Below are 23,010 nucleotides of genomic sequence, written 5' to 3'. Positions count from 1 at the left end.
TGATGACATAACAATAAAAATGTACCTTAATGCACTGCTGTTGAACGTATGCAACAGCTATGGCTATGGCAGAATGTGGGCTGAAGAAACTTTTTTTGTTCCATTTTTTAGTGTTGCCTGATAATTAATAGGATCAAAGCTCTACACCACAAACACTTAAAACCACCCACTTAGTCTTAGGACTATTTAGTCTTATGATCTTAAGACTACTTAGTTAAGCTTGGGTAACTTAAGCAACTTACTATAACCGATGCTGGAGTTACAATAAACACAGTGTTTGTAGAGAGAAGTCTGGCGTTGCATACACTGGTGAAACTCTCTGAAGGAATCAGCAAGCATAGAGGTACAAATGATGCCAGTGATAAGTGGATCTGGGAAAGTTCTTCCACAAGGTCCCTCCTCATAGTCTCTTAACAAAACTAAACTGTCATAGGACAGGCAGGAAGGATTTCCTGAATCTGGTTAAGGGTTAAAAAATATGGAATAGGAATACATCTTTGCAAAGCAGGGAGGTTCCTTAGGACCCCTTACAGTCAGTGTTGGGATCAACGGTGCAAAGATATTCTGGTGATCTGGAAGGCGCTATTGAATTTTTCAGAATGACCAAAAATGCAGATGATTGTGGGACATCTCACAAGATTTGGTGATATGATAATGAAATGTCAGATGAAATTCAATGTTGATAAATGCTAGGTGGATACACAGAGGAAACATAACCCTAACTACCCTCATATGAATGAGTATAGCACGAGTGCTATTTATTTGTACTATCACCACTCAGAAGAAGGATTGTGGTGGAGCAGCAAAAATTCTCAGGAAACTTAGCTCAGTGGCATTCAAAAAAAGCAAATACCTTTGTGAGCATTTAGGAGAGGAATGAAGAAAAAAATGAACAAACAATTAGTACTATTGCTTGAATATACCTTGACTTCAGCATGTAAGTCTTGCCATCCCATTTCAAAAGGAACATGGAAAAGATGCAGAGTAGCAGGGCAGGATGATGTTCAGAGATACAAAATGGCATCCCTAAGAAGGAAAACCATATGAACAAAGCCCCATCAGTGAGCAAAGAGCTGGAAAAACTTTGTAAAATTATGAGAGCTAACAGGGATTAAAAAAATGGGGAACAACTCTACACTTCTCAAAATAAAAACACTAAGGAGCACTAAGTGAAGCTAGTGGTAAAAGAAAGCATTTTTCACAAACACATAATGAAATTATGGCACTTAGTGCCACAGGATGTTGTGGCACAGACAGTATACAAAGGGTTCAGAAAGGGCATGAGCGAAGTAATGGAGAGTTGCCAGCTGATGGCTGCTAAACAGGCTGGACTGGATGCGACACCTGGTTCTGGCAGTCCTTAAGCTGCCGATTGCTATAAACCATGAACGTAGAGGCAAAAAGCCATGCCATATGCCTCCTATTGCTTTTCCTAAGCGCCTGCCCCAGCCGCTACCCGACCTTTGGTAGGACTGTGCTTATCACATTAAGTAAACTGTTAGTTCACCGAGTTACAAATGTTTCCGTTAAAGGCTCAGCAAGAATGACTCAGTTAGTTACAGTCGCTTTAGTAATTAACCCTTTGAAACACTTTGTGCTGCTTCTTTCTATACTCTTCCTATAGCTTTCGTACGCTGCTCCAAACTTGCTGGCAAAACAAATTCGACAAGAAAATGTTATGACTATAAAGTAAATGCTGAGAAGTTAATCGTAGAAAACTCAACTAACTATTTTAAAGTTGCGAGGCTGCTGTAGACCAGCCTCCTCGCCACGGCAGCAGCACCGCCCGACCGCCCTACGGCACCCAGCCCTGGCAGGACAGCTTTTCTCCTCACAGGTTGCACCACAGGCGCTATGAAGAGCCTGACTTCGCTGCTCCTGGTTTGCATTGCATTTATTTGTTTTAATTTTTGCACATCGCGCTCTCCACGCTGCACTTCTTTCGTGTACAGTGCGCACATCTCCAGGGAGAGGTCCTGTCTGACAGAGGTGTCACTGTCAGATACTCAACCAGGGAATGAAAAAAACCCCTCCCAAAACCCAACGGGAATCGCTTAGCCCTCTCCCGCAACTAACGCTGTCAGCGGCGCCTCTGGCCGCCGCAGCACCCCAGCCGGCTGCGGGGACGGCCGCCAACCCGCCAACGCCCCAACACTACTTTAGGCGGCGGCCCCTGAGGGGACTGGGGTTCGCGCCCCCGGGGACCGCCCGAGACCTGCCTTTCGGCGGGGGGAGCCGCCCGGCGGGGTGCCCGCCCGGCGGGGAGCGGCTCGCCCTCCTGGGGGCAGAGGCGGGAGCGCCGCCGCCAGCTTTCCCCGCCTCCTGCCGCCGCCGCTTCGGCGGGGTGGCCGGACGCGGCCTCGGCACCGGCCGTCACTCGGTCTTTCGCCTCGCAGGTCTCCGGAGCGGGCGGGACGGGTGCTGCTCGGAGCCGGGCGGGCGTGCGCCATGAAGCGCTCTCTGCTGCGGCTCTGCCAGTCGCGGGAGAAGGCGGCCGTCTCCAGCTCCTACCAGGGCGTCGTCTGCGAGGCGGATGCCGCCTCCGTCGCCTCGCAGGATGTCTTCAAGGTGCGTGCGGAGTGGCGCGGAGGAGGTGGGGGTCCCGGGGGCTGGGTGGTGGCTGTGAGTGTGAGGGGACAGCCTCGGGCAGCCGAGCTGCCTGAGACACCGGGGCTGGTGTGGGACAAGATGGTGCCCAAGACTGGGGCTCGCGTGAGGGCGTTGGGACAAGGAGGGGTGAAGGTGAAGGGTGAGGTGGGCAAGGGTGAGGTGGGCAATGGTGGGGTGGGCGCTCTGGAGGCAGCTGCGCGGGCTTGGCGTCAGTTATGTCCCAGAGACCCTTTCCTCCAGGAGGCCTTTTCCCCTCACTCGTCAGCAGAGCTGTGAGGGAAGAGCTGTGAGGAGGGGGAGACAGGCTGGGAGCCGCCCTGGCCATGGGGCATGAAGGCACAGGAGACCGTGGCATTGTGTGGCCAAGTACGGACCGGGGCGAGCGGGAACGCAGGAGGGGAGCAGGCAAAGGAGGATGCAGGGTGGCAGGGGCGGGTGGTGGGCAGCAGGTGGCTGCCGTGGGGCTCGCATGCCCCCTGGGCGCATGGCTCCCCAGAAAGAGTCCCCCTCTTAGAGGGAGGTCCCGAGGTCACGATGGGAATGAGTAGACCATCTAGCAAAAGTGTCCAGAAAGGAAAGTTTAGAGGCACTGGAACTGTTATGGCGGGAAAGGGAACCAGCAGCACAACCTACAAATGCAAAATTGCTGCCAGGAAGGATATAACCTCTTCCCTTTTCCATAGAGAGTAGGAGAAGAAGTGATGTATTTATATAGCTGCTAGGGAGACCTAGACCAAACGTTAGGGAAGCCTTTTTTAATGGTGAGAATAATTCAGCAGAGGAAGAGGTTGCTTACGGGACGAATGACTTGGGTAACTCTGGAGATTTTTAAGAGCAGGCTAAACAAATTTGACAAAGTATGTGGATGGGTTTAAAGACCTCTTGAGATAATTTCCAGACTTGTTTTCTGTGTGCTAGCTATAGTCCTGAGCAACACCTCTTCAACATAACATGGCTTGTCACTCTGGTGTGTGATTTGCCACTACAGAGCTGTTCAGGCAAAGTGCGAAGGAGCTGCTGCTGTTTAAAATAGCTTGCTTTGCTGTTTTGAATCAAATGAAGTACTGAGAACATCTAACTGATTTCTTCCTTTCCTATTTTGTTAATGAAACACTGCAGTATTGGCTGAAAAATCTTATTTTTGTTGATAGAAATTATCATTGTGCCACATTTTGGCCACATTTTGTCTTAGATTGACAAAAAATTCCAATGTCAAGAGTGGTGAAATGTGGTCTAAATCAATAGAAGGATTTGAAATTCATTACAATTAAAATTAAGTTAGAATATTAGAAGGAATAGAAGATACTGGGGTCTGTAATAAGTTTTTCTTAAATAGCTTTTTGATGTGTATAAAATGTATAGATATTTGTGTATGTAATTGACCTCTTATTTTTATGACAGTTGAGTCATCTTAAATACCCTTTCCACAATTATATCACCTGTTTTCTATTAGCTTTTTCTAATTGTGCTTTTGAAGCAGAATGCTACCCCTGTATTTGGCCCCAGTCTTCTAAATCTTTAAACACATTTGTAACATTATTCACATGAGTAACCTCACTGAGGTCAATGGGACTATTAAGCTGAAGGAAGTTAAACACGTGCTTAAGTGTATGAATGGGCTGCCCTGTAATGTATATTTGCTTAATGACAGCAAAAATTGTTGAGTCTTTGTGGCTCAGGGGATCCTGGACAGCAAAATTTTTCTTTTCTTTTGCAGCTGAGGAGGGAACAGTGATTTTAGGGGATTTCCTTTTTTTACCCTTTGCTTGCTTACACATCTTTGGGAAGGTTTGCATTACCTTTGATATGTATTTTTCTCTTTTTTTTCCCTCCTGATTTTGTTGAATTGTTTTTCTTTTTTATTCCCTTTTAATTTTTTAATAACTTGTTTTTAAATTCCTGCCCATTCTACTGCAATCATTTTTTTCTATCACTTTTCTTCATATACAAGTATGGGTTTTGAAACACTCGAATAAAAATATTTGGAGAACATAAAGTAAGAATCAGCAGGGTTTCCATAGTGGGCTTTGGCTGCAAAGCACAGTACCAGGGAGGTATCAAAGTGTCAGAAGACTGAGCTGTTGGAGGGGGGCTTACTGTATTACGCTGTGAAGACACTGGGTTGTTTCAGACTGAGATAGTAGCCCATGGGATGTGCTTAGGACACTGCTGAAATTAAAGAATGTATTGGTTGCGCTGACATAAAGAACAAACCCAACGGCTGAACTTGAAAGCCCAGGACATAATATCAGTCTCTGTAGAAAGATGTAGAAAAGGAATTTATCAAGATTATTAATTTTTCCTCTCTGTTGAATTCATTTGACATGGCCACAGCTGGAGAGAGTATAAAACAGTAAGTGATGAATTTGCTTGTTTGAGATTTTCCATGGTGGAGGGAGGATCCTGAGCTCGCTAAAGAAGACAAAATAATGTATTTGAGATAATTTCCATTTTTGTTAATTTTGCACTGTTTCTCATCTGGGTCTGATTTTGCAATCAAATCAATCTGAGTTTCACTGTTGACTCAATCTGATCAGGATTTGTGTACTTCTGTATGAAACTAAACGGTTGGGAGGGAATTATTAAGTGGTAACATGCCCACAGTAACACATTATAGTACTGCTAACATCTTGCCTATTAGGAGAATGAGAAAATGAGAAAATTTGTGTCCAAAATAGGTGATTTCAGATGGAAGTGCCTGTAGGCTACGGAGCTTCATTAAGAAGAATCGTTCTGGGCTTACCAAAGTGGATGAATTAAATGCCACCCCACTGCATCATGCTGCAGAAGGAGGTCAAATAGAATTAATGCAGTTGATCATAGATGATTCTTCCTGTGAAGGTAATACACATTTTATGAACTATTTTATTTAACAGAATAAAAAAGTTCAATAATCAAAGTGTTTATTACCCAACTGAACCAGAACTGGTATGTGTTATCTACATTTATAGATTTAAATACAGTGCAAACTGTCTGCCACAGTTTGCAGTGTCTTGGGTATGGTTTTGGTTGCCCTTGTTATGTTAGGACTGTTTTCTCTCTAATGCAGTGAATCGATATATCTTATTTTGTTTGGGACTCAGATTTACAGTCTTCAGATATGAAAAAGAAAACTGCACAGAAGTACAGTATGCCTGAATTTTTGTCTTCCTTATTTATGTGTCTTTTGTTACATTTATAATACTGGAAATGTAAAAGAGAATTAATTTGGTTTCTTATACTTGTCATTCAAGTTGTCATCACAAGTTGTTTACTTAATAGTGGGGAAGAATAAACATTTGATGAGATAGGCCATCTAAAGAAATTTGGGGAAGACGTGGTAAGTAGGAGATCATGGGGCCTTGAATGATGGAAAAACACACTGTATAAAAGGTGTTGTTTGGTAGTTATTAATAAGCATTGTGAACTACGTAGGACTCCACTGATAGACTGTGGGCTACTGAGCAAACATACAATGGCCCTTTCAGCTCATTTTTTAACCTAATGATGGCCAGTCTAATTTCAGATTATTCTGGCTGAAATACATTCTTTTTATTTTCAGTATGTAATTTTTGTCTTAATTTTTTACAATATTTGTTGAAGTTTATTTGCAATTTTGAAGCTCAAAACATATGTATAGAACAAACCAGTTTTATAACTAGTGTGAATTGATTTACTTCTGTGTTCTTAAGTGAATCAGAATAGATATGGTCTTTAATCTTCTTACAATTTGCAAGCATTTATTATCTCTTATGTTAGTTATTCACACTCACTTGTTCTGTGCAGCCTCTAAAGCAATAGCTGCAAAGTCAAATAAAATAGGAAAGAGAAGAGACAAGGAAAGAGGGAAATCAAGTAACTCTTAGGGGGAGAAAAAAAGGCATGTAATCATGGACAAGAAATAGACAGGTGTTTCACCCCTCCCATCTAACCAATACCATGTATACAGCACAATATTTAATCAATTTAACACAATGCACTGTGTGACATGCAATCTTTCACTTTTTCTTTTCAAAGAAATGCAGTAGCACAGACCTAAACCTCCATTGAAGACACTTTTTTTCAGTGCGATCAGAACATTTGATGGTTTTGCTTTGGTTTTGGTTTTGTTTTGTTTTCTCTCCTTTGGCCTAGTATTAAATGTGATGGATTCTTCTGGAAATACCCCACTGCACTGGGCCACAAAGAAAAACCAGGTTGAAAGTGTTAGTTTGCTTCTCAGCAGAGGAGCCAATCCAAACATTCTCAACTCCAATATGATGGCACCTTTGCATATGGCCGTGCAGTCCTTGCATAATGAAATTGTTAAGGTAAGTCTAAAGTCCACAGAAATATACAGACTTGATAAGTAGCTCAACAGCAGCTGCATACAGAACACCAAGACCTTGTTTATATATGCTGTATCTCTTCATATGCTTTGTTTAGTGAGCAGGATGTGTAACATACAATGCTTATAGAAATGTTTGTGTCTTCTTAGCACAGCAAGTAAAAAGTAACTTACTGATTTATATAAATACTTGTATTTGTGCTATGATAGTAGTCATTATGTTTCATGGAAAATTCTTTTAAATTTTTCAAACACAAGGAATTTTCTTTAAAAAGGTTCTTTTTAACACTAACATTTCATGTAGGCATGTAGGCGTGTTATTTCAAATGTTTATGTTCTGTTTTTTTTTTTTTTTTTACAATTGCATAGGGAGTCATAGAAGTATCAAAATTTTCTTGAAACTAGTGGGGGTTTTTTATGAAAACCAGATTAAAATTAGTCAGAAAACACAGTTCTTAAAACCCACGTTGTAATAATAATTTGAATAATAACAGCACTAAAGCTGCAATTAAAAATCACAAAAATATATTGTGAAGACATTACTAAGGTGTCCATTTTGAACCTTGTAAAATAGCAACAGCACTGAGATTTTAAGCAGCATAATTTTTTCATCATTTGTCCAAGTCCAATGAGAATGTTTTCACTCCATATGTGGCATTTGGGTAGAATTTTAGAAATTGTAAAGTTCTTGAATTTACTAGGTGAATACAACCTTAACACCACATCACTTGCTTTTCCCTTTAAAATTGTCTCTTTTTCTAGTTCATCCAAATGAAAGAGAGAAAAAAATATTCCTGTATTCAAGACTTAAAATTCTTTAGAGACTTTTAGTGCTAAAATATTTCACTGTCCTCACATCTTTTACAAAATCCGTATTTATTATAAATTAAGAACAATAAAATCTGAAATACAGTGACATTTTTTAAATGGGCCTTGTATCAAGTTGTGGGTTTGGGTTATTTTACAGCTCTGCTCTTGACTAAATATGTGCTCTCATTTTTTCCCCACTCTATTTTTTATTCAAGCTAATTCTCCTTTGGTTTCTATTGTCAGATTGCCTGAGAGTGATTAAAATGTGCCAGTTCCTCCAGTACAGAAAAATTCATTGGAATTACTGAAAGACAATTAAATAGATATCTAGATAGAGGAATAAATATGCAGTGCAGTATGGTCATTATCATTTCCAGATCCTTTGCTTCTCAAAAAATTCTGGAAGCAGTCATAGAGGTACTTGGTGATACTGATAGCACAGTGTTAGCTGTTAACATAGGACTGAAGCAGGAATTAGGACTGGAAGTGTCCGTGTTTTCATCAAGTCCCGTCTGCCTTGATCTTATATAACTGTCCAATGGATGCCAAATTGAGCAGCATCTACAACATTGCAACTTCCCAGGGTATACAGAATATTACAAGACATTATAACAAACTTCAGTTGAAAATCTCCATCTGCAATTTCCTACAGAAAAGGGTTTCTCCCAGTATTGGCAAAATCGTTAAATAAAACTTTCAGATACTCTGCAGCTACATGCAGTGTTTATCCTAGTTACCCAGCTGTCTGCTGTAAAGAATTTTACTTTTCTTTGTCTGTTCTCACCTACATTTTTCGCCTGCATATTTTTACATTCTCCCTCATTTTGTCCCTCCTTTGCCTATGCATTGTGGGCTGTTGTTATGCAAAAAGAATGAGTCACAAGAGTGCTATGGGTGATAAACAACAAAAGTAATGGAATAGGCCACCGTTGTTGTATTTGGCTTATGGCTGACCCAATGTTTTCTTAAACATTTAGATTTTAGTCCAGCATAGCAGTACAGATGTTAATCTGGAAGGTGAAGCGGGGAACACACCTATAATTGTAGCATGTTACAAGGATAATCCTGAAGCACTGACACTCCTGGTGGGTATAATTATCTATCATCTTTTGATGTGATTCTGTTTACCTTGATGCAGTGTTATTCTGTTCCTGTGTTCTGTCTTTGTTAATGGAGGAAGGTTAATCATGGACCTAATATTCAATTACTTTGCATAGGTTACTAACAAACTTTAATCTTTTAAGAGCATATGTAAATATATCTGAGTGGCAAACAGAAAAAACTTAAACTAATTTTGAAGGTCATCAGAACACAAAAGGAAGCACATGTTTGTATAGATGTATGGATATAACGTGCAAAAGACGTTTGGATATAAACTTCACAATGCATATACAACATAAAGAAAGGAGACAGCTACCCAGGAGACTATACCTGTAATAGTATGTTCATTAGTCAGAATTTTCTTTATGTCATTAAGCTATATCCAGGCATTATTTTTCAGATTGAAAATGGAGGGAAAATATGTAAACCAAACAAAACGGGATGTATGCCTATCCATGCAGCTGCATTTTCAGGTGCAAAAACATGTATGGAAATTCTTTTAAAAAAAGGTAAATACGTTGTTCCCAAGCAATCAGTAAGATTTATTATTTATAGTATCATTACCAATTTACTGCTTTAATTCTCAAAGAACTGTGCAAACAAGCCCTTATAACTGTGATTGCACAATGCAATTATTCCTGTAGGCAATTCATGCTAGTAACTTTTGTAGGACTGCAGCAGCAGCTTAACTGCTTTCCTAAATATGTGCCCATCCATTGTTTAATGAGAGATGTGAAAGGTTCATATTTTGAGGGGGAGGATATTATTCCACAGTTAATATACTTGTTTTGAAAGCCTTGATAGCTTCTGTTATCTTTCTTGCTTAAAAAAATTCCATTTATTTTCATTTCTCAGGTGAAGAATTGGGTCACTCTGCTAAAACCCACATCAATTTTACCAATAATGGAAAGTGCAGTCCACTTCATTTGGCAGTTCAAAGTGGGGACCTTGAGATGATTAAAATGTGCATTGAATTTGGAGCCCAAATTGATCTAAAACAGGTAAAACTTCGAGTGGAGTGAAATATAATTTTGAGAAAACCTAGATATCTCTAAATCTCTAAGTCGTATGAAAAAAAGGTGAGCAGATAATCGTGGTTCATTGTCTCTTCCAATGCAAAACCTAGGGAGCAGCAAATGAAAAGAAGTCTCTAGTTCAAATCAGGCAAAATGGCAGGTTTCTTTACACAAGTTACATAGGATGTTGTGGCTATGAAAAGTTTGCATGAATTCAAAATGCATTTGGGCAGATCCACAGAAGAAAAATAAGTCCTCAACTACTGAATACAATGACATCCCCTCTGGCTCAGGAAGTCCTTGAGTCGTAACCAGATGGAGTCTGGGAGAGCACTCTGGAGAATGGTACAGCCTTCTTCACAAACTTTTTACTATGCACCTGCTATCATCTGTTCTCAGAGATGGGATCTTCGATCTGACCCTTCCTCATCATTCTTGTTTATCCTCAGCCTTGCCCTGGCCTTTACAGTATCTTCTTTGTAAGCAAGCGCAAATTTGTGATACTACTGCTGCTACCATGATACTGTTGATGTAAGGGCTTGTGCCCAGCTTCATGATGAATAAACATTTCTGAAGATATCTATCATTAATCAAATTGTTTGCAAGGCTCAAATCAACTCATGAGCACAAAGATAAACATGGTTTAGCCTTCTTTTATTGGTTTGATTCTTTGAACACACAGCCTTTGAATGAGATGATTTATGCTGCTGATTTTGTGATGACTAAGACTGTTTTGAGAATGCTTATGGCATTGTGGAAAAGTCCATTCCAATGCGCTCACTGAAATGTTCCTGTTCTAAAAAGGAGAAAGTCAAAACCCTCAGGCATGTATCAAAGCTAGTTTGTCCCATCTAGCTAAATGAAATTCTGTTTTGGCAAATCTTGTTCTCATCATTTATTTATTGCTTAACAATTTTATGACTGTCTAGCTTATAATAGTTTAATAACATATTAGACCAAGTTATTTTTAATCTGCAGAAAATTTTATTTAAGAATGACATCTAAGGAAGATTCCATTTAAAGAAGTCAAAAACATTTTAAAATAATGCATTTTCTGTATTGTACAGGCACATTTATTTGCTTATTCATTTGTACTGGTCTACCTATGGTTTTCAGTAGTTTTCCTTTGCTTCATCTCTTGTATTAAAGGGTGCTCTGTGTGTCTGTTTATTAACTCAATTACACAAGATTGTTAAGAGTGTAATTATCTCATATCTTAGGGACTTGGCATAGAATAATAAGAAGCTTTGTAGTGATCCTTTAAAACTATCTCTCTAGTCTTTTCTAGTCTTTAAGATCTCTTTAGAGTTCCACTACTTAAGTTAAAGACTAAAATTTCATTACTTGCATAGAAATTTAGGCATTTAGGAATTATGAGCCCTAGGATAGATCACTAGTGTATTTAATATGTTGGAGGTTAGGTTGTTGAGGTTTAAATATTTAAATGTTGTTTTATTTTCCCATTTACAGAATGAAAAATGCACAGCACTTCATTTTGCTGCCACTCAAGGAGCAACTGAGATTGTAAAGTTAATGATGTCATCCTATGCTGGTGAGGAATCCATTATTGATGCTGTAGATGGGAATAAGGAAACATTGCTTCACAGGTAGGAGGCTGCTCTGCCAGACTTCACTATAAATTGTGAGCCAGGATATTCTTAGTTATTCTCAGTATCCAATTATACTTTATATAGTATACTTTGGAACACCCTTCCACATGGATTGGAACTTCTCCATAGGATGGGGGATGGTTTTAGTACAATATGAAAGAGTCAGTAATTTGGTCAGAATGTTAAAGATTTTGGTGCTGATATCAAAATCAAAACCGTTCCAGTTACCTTGGAACCATGTCAAGGAATGGTCACTGTCGTGGTTTAGCCTCAGTCGGCAACCAAGCACCACACAGCCACTCACTCACCTTCCCCCCCGATGGGATGGGGGAGAGAATCGGAAGAGCAAAAGTAAGAAAACTTGTGGGTTGAGATAAGAACAGTTTAATGATTGAAATAAAATAAAATATAATAATAATAACAACAACAACAACAACAACAAAAATAATAATGAAAACAATGAGAGAGAGGGAGAGGAACAAAACCAAGAAAAAACAAGTGATGCAACCACTCACCACCTGCTGACCAATGCCCAGCCCGTCCCCAAGCAGCAACCGCTACCCCCCAGCCAACTCCCCCCAGTTTATACAGTAAGCATGACGTCATATTGTATGGAATACCCCTTTGGCCAGTTTGGGTCAGTTATCTTGGCTGTGCCCCCTCCCAGCTTCTTGTGCACCTGGCAGAGCATGAGAAGCTGAAAACTCCTTGGCTAGTGTAAACATTACCTAGCAACAACTAAAACATCAGTGTGTTGTCAACATTTTCCTCATCCTAAATCCAAAACACAGCACTATACCAGCTACTAGGAAGATAATTAACTCTATCCCAGCCAAAACCAGGACAGTATCCACCCCTTATTCTATACCATCTACATCGTGCCCAGGTCCTACCTTTTCCAATACATTCCAATTAATCACCACCACTTTCCCTGTCTTTTGATATATACACACAGATATAATTCCCTTAGTCTGTGGGCCATTCCCCTAAAATGTCCATTGGGTTAATTTAGTCCATGACTTTGGGCTCCATCTGTCATAACAGTCTTTCAGGGCAGGAGAGATGGTGTGTGGTGTTGGATTGTTCTGTGCTGAAGCCAGTTCTGGTTCCATCACCACTGCATTTCTCGGTTTCATCAAAGTTCATTCTTCATTAATCTGGGTGATTCTTACTGTAATAACATTGATATGACATATAGCAACCATAAAAGTGATGACATACAGTATTACATAGCAATTAACATCATAACATTCAGTTCATTGGCTATTTTCACCCAAAATCAAATCCCCTTGAGGTACACATCGGAATTCTCCATCCTTTCGCATTACCTACCAAGTGCACCCAGGTCCTTGAGCAAAAGCAATCCCACAAATGGGTTTTTGGGATTTTTGCCTTTGCCCAAGGCAGGAGTAACCCAGACTGTCTTCCCTAGCATATTTATGTGCACTACAGGGACCTTATCCCCCTCTACAGTAGTAAAAGTTTTGACTGGGCAGGGCCAGCTCAATTGGCAGATCTCCTAGTGTTGACTAACCAGGTGGCCTTTGCTAAATATATATCCCAATGTTTAAATGTCCCACCACCCATTGCTCTCAGTGTAGTCTTTAACAGTCCATTGTATCGTTCGATTTTCCCGGAGGCTGGTGCATGACAGGGGATGTGATATACCCACTCAATGCCATGCTCTTTGGCCCAGGTGTCTATGAGGTTGTTTCGGACATGAGTCCTGTTGCCTGACACAATTCTTTCTGGGGTGCCATGTCGCCATAAGACTTGCTTTTCAAGGCCCAGGATAGTGTTCCGGGGAGTGGCACGGGGCACAGGATATGTTTCCAGCCATCTGGTGGTTGCTTCCACCATTGTAAGCATGTGGCACTTGCCTTGCGGGTTTGTGGGAGTGTGATATAATCAATCTGCCAGACCTCCCCGTATCTATGTTTCAGCCATCGTCCTCCTTACCACAGGGCTTTAACCACTTGGCTTGCTTGATTGCAGCGCATGTTTCACATTCATGGATAACCTGTACAATAGTGTCCATGGTCAAGTCCACCCCTCGATCACGAGCCCATCTGTATGTTGCATCTCTTTCTTGATGGCCTGAGGTGTCATGAGCCATAAATAATTAACCCTTATGCTCCAGTCCAGATCCACCTGAGCCACTTCAATCTTACCAGCCTGATCCACCTGCTGGTTGTTTTGATGTTCTTCAGTGTCCTGACTCTTGGGTACATGAGCATCTACAGGACATATTTTTACAACCAGGTTCTCTACCTGGGCAGCAACATCTTGCCACAATGCGGCAGCCTAGATGGGTTTGGCTCTGCACTGCCAATTGTTCTGCTTCCGTTGCTGCAACCACCCCAACAGGGTATTTGCCACCATCCATGAGCCAGTATAAAGTACTGGCCACTTTTCTCATTCAGCAATGTCTAAAGCCAACTGGATGGCCTTTATTTCTGCAAACTGGCTAGATTCACCTTCTCCTTCAGCTTCACTTCTCCTTCACCTACAACTTCTAGTATAGGACTCCATACAGCAGCCTTCCACCTCTGATGCTTTCCCACAATACAACAGGACCCATCAGTGAACAGGGCATATTGCTTCTCACTTTCTGGTAGTTTATTATACAGTGGGGCCACTTCAGCACGTCACCTCCTCGTCTGGCAATATTCCGAAATGTTTGCCTTCTGGCCGGTCCATGATCACTTCCAAGATTCCTGGGTGACTGGGGTTTCCTATTTGTGCCCGTTGTGTAATCGGTGTGACCCACTTACTCCACATAGCATCAGTGGCATGATGTGTAGAGGGGACCCTCCCTTTGAACATCCAGCCCAGCACTGGCAGTCAGAGTGCCAGGAGGAGCTGTGCTTCAGTACCAACCACTTCCAAAGCAGCTCGAACCCCTTCATATGCTGCCAATATCTCTTTTTCAGTTGGAGTATAGCAGGCCTCAGATCCTCTGTATCCCCGACTCCAAAACCCTAAGGGTTGACCTTGAGTATCCCCTGGTTCTTTCTGCCAGAGGCTCCAGGTAGGACCATTCTCCCCAGCTGCAGCACAGAGCACATATTTTACATCTTGCCGTGCCTGGACTGGCCCAAAGGCTACTGCACGAACTATCTCCTGTTTAACTTATTCAAAGGCTTGTCATTGCTCAGGGCCCCATTTGAAATCATTCTTCTTCCGAGTCACTTGATAGAGAGGGCTTACAATCAGACTGTAATTTGGAATATGCATTCTCTGAAAACCTACAATGCCTAAGAAAGCTTGTGTTTCCTTTTTGCTAGTTGGTGGAGACATAGCTGTTATTTTGTTAATCACATCCATTGGGATCTGATGACGTCCAATGTGCCATTTTATTCCTAAAAACTGGATCTCCTGTGCAGGTCACTTGACTTTACTTTGTTTTATGGCAAAACTGGCTATCACAAGGATTTGGACTATTTTCTTCTCTTTCTCAAAAAATTCTTCTGCTGTGTTGCCCCATACGGTGATGTCATCAATATATTGCAGATGTTCGGGAGCTTCACCCTGTTCCAGTGCCGTCTGGCTCAGTCCATGGCAAATGGTAGGGCTGTGCTTCCACCCCTGGGGCAGTCAATTCCAGGTGTACTGAACGCCCCTCCAAGTGAAAGCAAACTGTGGCCTACACTCTACTGCCAAAGGGATTGAGAAAAACCTATTAGTGATATCAGTTGTGGCATGCCATTTGGCTGCTTTTGACGCCAGTTCGTATTGAAGTTCTAGCATGTCTGGCATGGCAGCACTCAGTGGCAGCATGTCTTCATGCAGGCCACAATAGTCTACTGTTAGACTCCACTCTCCATCAGACTTTCGCACTGGCCTTATGGGATTGTTAAAGGGTGGGTGGGTCTTGTTGATCACTCCTTGGCTCTCCAGTTGACGAATCAGCTTATGGATGGGAATCAGGGAGTCTCAGTTGGTGCGATATTGCCACCGGTGCACTGTTGTGGTAGCAATTGGCACCTGTTGTTCTTCAACCCTCAGCAACCCCACAACAGAAGGGTCCTCCGAAAGACTGGGCAGGGTGGACAGCTGTTTAATTTCCTCCCTCTCCAAGGCAGCTATACCAAAAGCCCACCAGTACCCTTTTGGGTCCTTGAAATACCCTCTCCTGAGTCTATGCCAAGGATGAACGGAGCCTCAGGGCCAGTCACAATGGGGTGCTTTTGCCACTCATTCCCAGTTAGGCTCACTTTGGCCTCCAATACAGTTAACTGTTGGGATCCCCCTGTCACTCCAGAAATACAGGTGGGTTCTGCCCCTGTATAGCTTGATGGCATTAGGGTACACTGTGCACCAGTGTCTACTAGAGCCTTATACTCCTGTGGGTCTGATATACCAGGCATCGAATCCACACAGTCCAGTAAACTCAGTTGTCCCTTTCCTCCACCTGGCTGGAGACAGGGCCCCTCTAGTCCTGGTCATAGTATTTGTACTTCTGAATATTTACAAGACATTTGTACTTCTTGTAAATATTTACAAAACATAGTATTTACACTTCTTGTAAATATGAGTCAGCAGTTCTTTCATTAAAATCAGGGATAAGAACTGCCCACTGGAAACTGGAGCAGCAATTTTCCTGCAAGAAGCCCCTTGTGTGATTGTTTTTTCTTGCAACTCATGTACTCGTGCCTCTAGGGTCAAGGTAGATTTTCCATCCCACTTCCTCATACCCTCTTTGTGGTCACGCAGGTAAAACCACAGGGTGCCCAGTGGTGTGTACCCTCTATATCCTCTCTCTTGAGCAGAGGAACGCTGATTCCCAATAGCTGAGATACTGGTCCGTACAGGTGAAGAGTAGGACCCATCCTCTTTGAGTTCCTGGACCTCCCAGGACAGTTTCTCCACAGCCGAGACAAGGGAGGAAGGGATACTTTCTTCGTATTCCCGGAGTTGGCTAGCCGCTTCATCCACCATTGGTCCGTCTTCATCTTTCCAGGTCAGTATTGCCAATGAGTTGGCATATGATGCCAGTGCACTCCATATCAACATCTGCCACATGGGTTGTGTGCACCAGACTTCATCTGGATCTTTGGGTAACTGCTTATTGCCCAGGTCACCATAAATCACCTCCAGCATGGCTAATTCCCTCAGGTACTGAATACCTCTCTCCATGGTGGTCCATTTGCCTGGGCAATATATAACATCTTTCTTGAAAGGATATCTTTCCTTCACACCTGACAGGAGTTTCCTCCAGAGGCTGAGAACTTGTGCCCCTTTTCCAATTGCTTTGTCAATGCCCCCTTCCCTAGAAAGGGATCCCAGCTGTTTGGCTTCCTTACCCTCTAATTCCAGGCTACTGGCCCCGTTATCCCAGCATCAGAGCAGCCAGGTGACAATGTGCTCGCCTGGATGACGGCTGGACTCTTTTTGCATATCTCGCAGCTCACTCAGGGACAGGGATCGAGTGGTTACTGCCTCATTTATGAGTTCTTTCTCTTCCTCCTCCTCTCCTCATGATGGCTCTGCTTTTTCATCATCCCTTTCTAAATGAGCTGACTTTCGCTTCCAAGATTTCTTCTTGTGTATAGGGGCGACATACCAGATATTAGATTGGTTCTTAGGTTCAGCTGCAGTGCCTGTTACGGGGGTTGGAGTAACTGCAGTATATGTCACCGGGCTTGGAGTAGCCATAGTGCCTGTTGCAGGGGTTGGAGTAGTCACAGCGCCTGTCGCCAGGGTTGGAGTAGCCGCAGTGCTTGTTGCTGGGGTTGGCGTAGCCGCAGTACCTGTCGTTTTGTCATCAGATCCAGAGACCTTCTGTTCCCCTTGAGGGTACTGAGTAGTGTTGAATAGGGCTCGGTAGGCATGGGCCAGGCCCCAGCACATTGCAGTGATTTGTGTCCCCCTAGAATTGCCAGGGTGACAGCACACTATTTCCAAATATTCTACTAAATTTTCAGGATTCTGCACTTGTTTAGGGGTGAAGTTCCAAAACATTGGAGGTGCCCACCGTCCTAGGCATTTGCCCATGCTATCCCACACACCCTGCCACTCATAACTATCCATCCTTGGGGCAGATGTCTGGATGATATTCTTAAATTGCCTATTAACCTTAGACAAAACCTAAACAATATTCCCAAGAAATACCAATAGAAGTATCTTAAGTACCCAAGGATGTTCAAGATACTGAAAAGTTATTGTAATGGAGCACAAAACATCATAGAAGAAGGTAGCAAAGGTACCATTCTGTATTTCCTCCATAAAAAAACCTCTGAGGAAGAAGTATAATTGCTAATTGTCTCCACGAGGTGGTACCCGAAGTACAGTAATGGCTTCAGTACAAAGCTGAAACACCAGATTAAGCTCAAGGACAGTGTTTTAATAACGACTCTCCCAGACGAAACCTAATCACTAATCGCTAATCACTGCAGAGCACAGCAAACTGCAAAAACCAACACTGATCTTTAACATGTACAGCAAAAAAATGAGCATGGTGCAGATCAGATAAACTAATATCGTAACAGATGAATCAATATCGTGACCCACAACTGTTAACAGATATAAATTCCTTAATACACTCTGGTTAATTTGTCATTATCTCAAACCCTTTGAGCCCCGCATTGGGTGCCAAAAAGGACTGTTGTGGTTTAGCCTCAGTCGGCAACCAAGCACCACACAGCTGCTCGCTCACCCTCCCCCCTGATGGGATGGGGGAGAGAATCGGAAGAGCAAAAGTAAGAAAACTCGTGGGTTGAGATAAGAACAGTTTAATAATTGAAATAAATATTATTATTATTATTATTATTATTATTATTATTATTATTATTATTATTATTATTATAGTAATGAAAAGGAAAACAACGAGAGAGAAAGAGAGAGAGGAACAAAACCCAAGGAAAAACAAGTGATGCAACCACTCACCACCTGCTGACCAATGCCCAGCCAGTCCCAAAGCAGCAATCGCTGCCCCCCGGCCAACTCCCCCCAGTTTCTATACTGAGCATGACATCATATGGTAGGGAATAGCCCTTTGGCCAGTTTGGGTCAGCTGTCCTGGCTGTGCCCCCTCCCAGCTTCTTGTGCACCTGGCAGAGCATGAGAAGCTGAAAAGTCCTTGACTAGTGTAAGCACTACTTAGCAACAACTAAAACATCAGTGTGTTACCAACATTTTTCTCATCCTAAATCCTGGTACACAGCACTGTACCAGCTACTAGGAAGAAAATTAGCTCTATCCCAGCTGAAACCTGACAAACTAACAGTTGGTATTGAAAATTTACTCCAGTAAAGTAGTAGGTGAACAAGTCTATGGAATTGTTAACAGCTTCTGAAGTTGTGGAACAAATGCCCTTGTCCAATGGGGTTATGTTCTCCAGAAAATGAATGAAAAATAATATAAACAATTTAAAAAATATTTTCATCTTTTTCCCTAAAACATTATCTTACACCTGATCAGCTACAAGTAGATGTTGGTACACTTCCCTGTGACTACAAAGTTGCAGATGGCATTTGTGTATGTAATAATCCTCTAGACTTCTAGTCTTTCACAGTCCATTTGAAACCAGAGCACTAGACTGTGGAGAAGTTTCCTCAGTCTTCTGTAGCAGAAAGATGCTTAGTTAAATGTGCTGGCTACCAACTCTATGGAAGATAGTATATTTCCCCATCTATACATTTTTTGCAAGAAAGATATGTCACTGCATTTAAATGTAATAATTTTACAGTGTTATTCTACAAGGAATTTTACAATATGAAATAATTGGTAGAAAGTCAGAGACAGTAGAGGTGATTGGTCTTTGGACACAGTATAAAGTGGAATGATTCAAAGATAATTGAAGAAATTAAAAGGGGAGTGTGTTGTAAAGTTAAGATAAGTTTGGGTACACTTGGAAATGCTACTGCGATAGAACACTGTTGAAGACAAAGTGATGACAGAACGCCAAAGAAAATTGTGCAGACACAACGTACTACTTAATAGATAACTGGCTGTCATATCCATGAAAATGATTGTCCTTGGAAAAAGCTTGGAAAAAGAATGACACTCTTTTACTCCCTATGTTTGTGAAATAGGAAAAAAAGTATTATCAAGAATCATCAGAAAGGTAGAAAATCACCCAAATCTCTCAGAATATAAACAAACTGAATAGGAATGTTAACTTGTTGAGAAGTGAAGGAGCAGTGAAGCATAGACAGGACTTGATCCATTCACATTCCTACTGTCATGTTTCCATCTAAATATTTTATAAAATGACTTCACTCTCTCTTCGGGCACCTTGGAATTTATTTGGAGTGTGAGTGAAGCATTCATTGTTTATGCCTGGCTGCAGGGGTCTGCTATAGATAATGGAGCCATCTCTACTTATTTGGAACCATGACATGATTTTTAAAATACATCTTTTGAGTAATCAGTTCTAACTATAGTACATCCTGTGTTATTACCTCTTACAATGCTAAGGGAACTGTTATCTTTGAGATACAGTACAACCTTGGAACTGTCCTTCTGTGTTGCTTACTGAGTCAAAATATTTAATAGGGGTCTGACTTCTGAAAGCATTTAGAGTGTGTGTATTAACTGTGCTATACTTCCTGCTTTGACCACTTTTTTTCCTATAATATATAGTTCAATGTCTTATTGTAGAATAAAACCTGAGACTTTCTCATGTGTATAGACAGCTTTAAAATATTTTTAGTAAATTAACAAATGTCATCATGATTTATATCAGTATATTTTTTCATATTTTTTTGAGTAAACTTGCCTGTTACAGTCAGAATACATGTTTAGCTAAGCCATTGCCATATTACCCCCATTCTAGCATTATTACACAAAATATATAGCAAGTTATTTTTAAAGATTGGATCAATGAAATATATTTGAGGCTCTAGGTCTGCCTGGAACAAACTGAGTCTGAAGTTTATGGAATTCTATATTGACCTTGTGTGGTACAGTGAAAGATCTGACATATAAAATGACTGGTTCTGTTAAAAAACAGTGGTAAAATGCCTGTTGACCTATCAGTGAGGTCTTTGTTTCCTGCAGTGAGTTTTTAATGTATTAATTGAACTGAACATAGTTTAAAAACAAAACTGCATGGCAAAAATGGAAACAATTTATTAAAATGAATTATGTAATAAAGGTATCTCTCTGTCTCTTTATTTTAAAATGTATTTATTTGAAAATATTAGAAAATAGAGCAAATGGAGAAAAATACTACCTTTTGCTTGAAACTTCATTGTCCTTTCTAATGTTGCTGTATTTTTGCATTTTTCTCCACAGGACAGCATTGTTTGATCATTACGAACTGGCAGAGTATTTGATTTCAATGGTAAATATTTAATCAAGCAACATGTTTATAGAGATTATTGCTATCTATTACTACAGGTCTGCATAGAGAAATTCATAAAGGAGAATGTGTTCTCAGGTATAGGTTATTTAGAGAGAGAGAGAGAGATAGTTCATAATGCATAATTGACAGTTACAGTACAGATGTAGTTATGGCTCCATAATAGCATCCCACAGTTATAGAGGATGAAAACTTGCATTTTTATTTCCATTTTACTTACTCAGAAAGGTTTCATAAACATCTTTTACCAGATATGACAAACTGGTTCAGTCATCCTCACTTTTAGGATATGAAATATGAAATAAATGCTAAATGCACATTGAATTTAATCTGATTTTTCAAGAAAGAAGTCCTTTCTTTGAAGTATGTACATATGATTGTTCTGGGATCACATAGCCGTATATTGAAGTTTGTGCATGATCTAGAAATATTTTTTACTCTATGTAGTTTGGTTATATTTCTTCACTGAACAATTATAAGGGAGAAAGAGAAGAAACATATCCAGGGATGCTACTGGCTATGCTCCAAGTGTCCATTTATACCAATTAAACTAAGGCTCATATAACCATTATATGCCCCACTCTGATGAGGAAATTTTCAGAAGTCAGCAGACTTCTTTTTCATTTTATGTATGTTTAGGTTTTTTACTTAATTTCATGACAATTGTGTTAAGAAAAATTCTCTTCTACATTCAGTTTTGCTTTTCTCAGAAACTCTGTCATAGGGATTGGATTTAGTCAGAACTAGATGTTATGCTTATTTTTATTCAATTCAATTGTGAAATGGTGAGATTTGACTGCTTAAACTTGTCTGACAACAAAACCTATCTACAGAAGTTATTACCTGATAAATACAGGCACAAGTTTTTGCATGTGGAGGCTTCTGTGCACAAAGTTTTAGAGGGAATATCTTTAACACTGTAGTTGCTTAAGAACAAACTTGTTCCTTCAGTGTAATTTTGACTATTTTGGCCTCTTTCATACAATCTATGCTGAGGGTTTGTTTGTCTTTCCATGTCAAGTATGTCAGTTTTGAAGTTTTAGGACTGTTTGCATTTGCCCTGTCTGGGAATGGATCAAAATATGCCAGCTGGGGTTAGTGGGATGCGGCATGTACAACCTGTGCTGCCTGCTGTCTTGGACTCCTGGCAAGATCACTAGCTGTCACCTATGCTGTGGTGTACACGAGGGTGAAAAAGAAAAGATGGAGCAATGTTACTGCTCAAAAGGAATAGCAAATTCCAGTTCAGAATGGCTTTCTGGTTTTAATAATGAACAAAATTTATTTATTTTATACATTAAATATCCACATTTCATGCACATTAACTTACAATGATTACTTCCTTTATCTTATTTTTGGTACTTTTTGTGTCTGAAAATAAAAGCCGTTGTATACAGATACAGTGTTACATCTAGGTCTTCTAGATAGAAAAGGTAAGATTAGCTATGCTAAACAGAATTGTCCAGGCCCACAGTGTATGTTATTTACATTTAAATTAGACCGATTTTTTTGTAAGTTGTAGGTCAATGTGCTACACAAAAAGCAGAGAATCAAACTCTACAGATATTTCTTGCAGAACTTTTCATTATTTTGCATTTGGCCTCAACATAACATGGCAACGAGTACATGCTCTTGTTTTGGTGAGATGTACAGCTATGGTTTGCCATAACTGAAGGCTAACCAAAGCCTTTAAAAAAGGCAGAAGACAGAAACCTGGATCACTATTCCCAACTTCTAAACATTACAAAACTTTATAGCTTTAAAGAAATGCTACTTACAAATTGGTTTGCAAATTAAGATTTTAAGCACAATGACTTTAACAATAATGTCAAAGTGGCCATTGTCATATTTGACAGTTAGGTGCACATATCTGGTCTGTGCATGAAAATGGTGTGATTGTATTTACAAGTTATGTACACAACTATAAAGAAAGAATAAAGACATGAAAATCAGAAAGTTCTCATGATTTAGCTAGTATCTTAGCAATTTCTGTGCATCTTTTAGTGTCTTTTTTTTTCTTGTGTACTGGACAATTTAGCATTGAGGTGTGTGGTGCTTCCTGAGTTTACTTCATTAATTTTATTGAAATGTTCTTATTCAAAGTAAACAAGCATTAATTTTACACATTTTATTGCTTCTTTTTTTGAACTTCCTTTTTCCCCTTTTGCTTCTTTTGTCTTCACTAAAAGAAAAATGAAATATTAAATTATAAATATTAATATTATATAAAAATATTAAATATAAATTAGT

At 40.5% G+C, this 23,010-nt stretch overlaps 1 protein-coding gene across 2 annotated transcripts in view; it reads left to right on the top strand.

The window, feature by feature from the left end:
- The first annotated feature begins 2,333 nt into the window (after nucleotides 1-2,333).
- Nucleotides 2,334-23,010, top strand: part of TRPA1 (transient receptor potential cation channel subfamily A member 1) — a 45,890-nt gene continuing 25,213 nt past the window's right edge. For both annotated transcript variants that reach the window (XM_075495729.1, XM_075495728.1), the window contains exons 1-8: nucleotides 2,334-2,568; nucleotides 5,289-5,451; nucleotides 6,724-6,899; nucleotides 8,704-8,811; nucleotides 9,228-9,336; nucleotides 9,683-9,828; nucleotides 11,314-11,450; nucleotides 20,694-20,742. In XM_075495729.1, coding sequence (XP_075351844.1) covers nucleotides 2,449-2,568; nucleotides 5,289-5,451; nucleotides 6,724-6,899; nucleotides 8,704-8,811; nucleotides 9,228-9,336; nucleotides 9,683-9,828; nucleotides 11,314-11,450; nucleotides 20,694-20,742 — 1,008 coding nt within the window. In that variant the 5' untranslated portion in view covers nucleotides 2,334-2,448. The remainder of the gene's footprint in view (nucleotides 2,569-5,288; nucleotides 5,452-6,723; nucleotides 6,900-8,703; nucleotides 8,812-9,227; nucleotides 9,337-9,682; nucleotides 9,829-11,313; nucleotides 11,451-20,693; nucleotides 20,743-23,010) is intronic.

This window comes from Mycteria americana, chromosome 2 (genome assembly GCF_035582795.1).
Source record: "Mycteria americana isolate JAX WOST 10 ecotype Jacksonville Zoo and Gardens chromosome 2, USCA_MyAme_1.0, whole genome shotgun sequence".
Classification (NCBI taxonomy): Eukaryota; Metazoa; Chordata; class Aves; order Ciconiiformes; family Ciconiidae; genus Mycteria; species Mycteria americana.
Note: the sequence above shows the minus strand (reverse complement) of the source record. Positions and strands in the feature narration are given on the sequence as shown.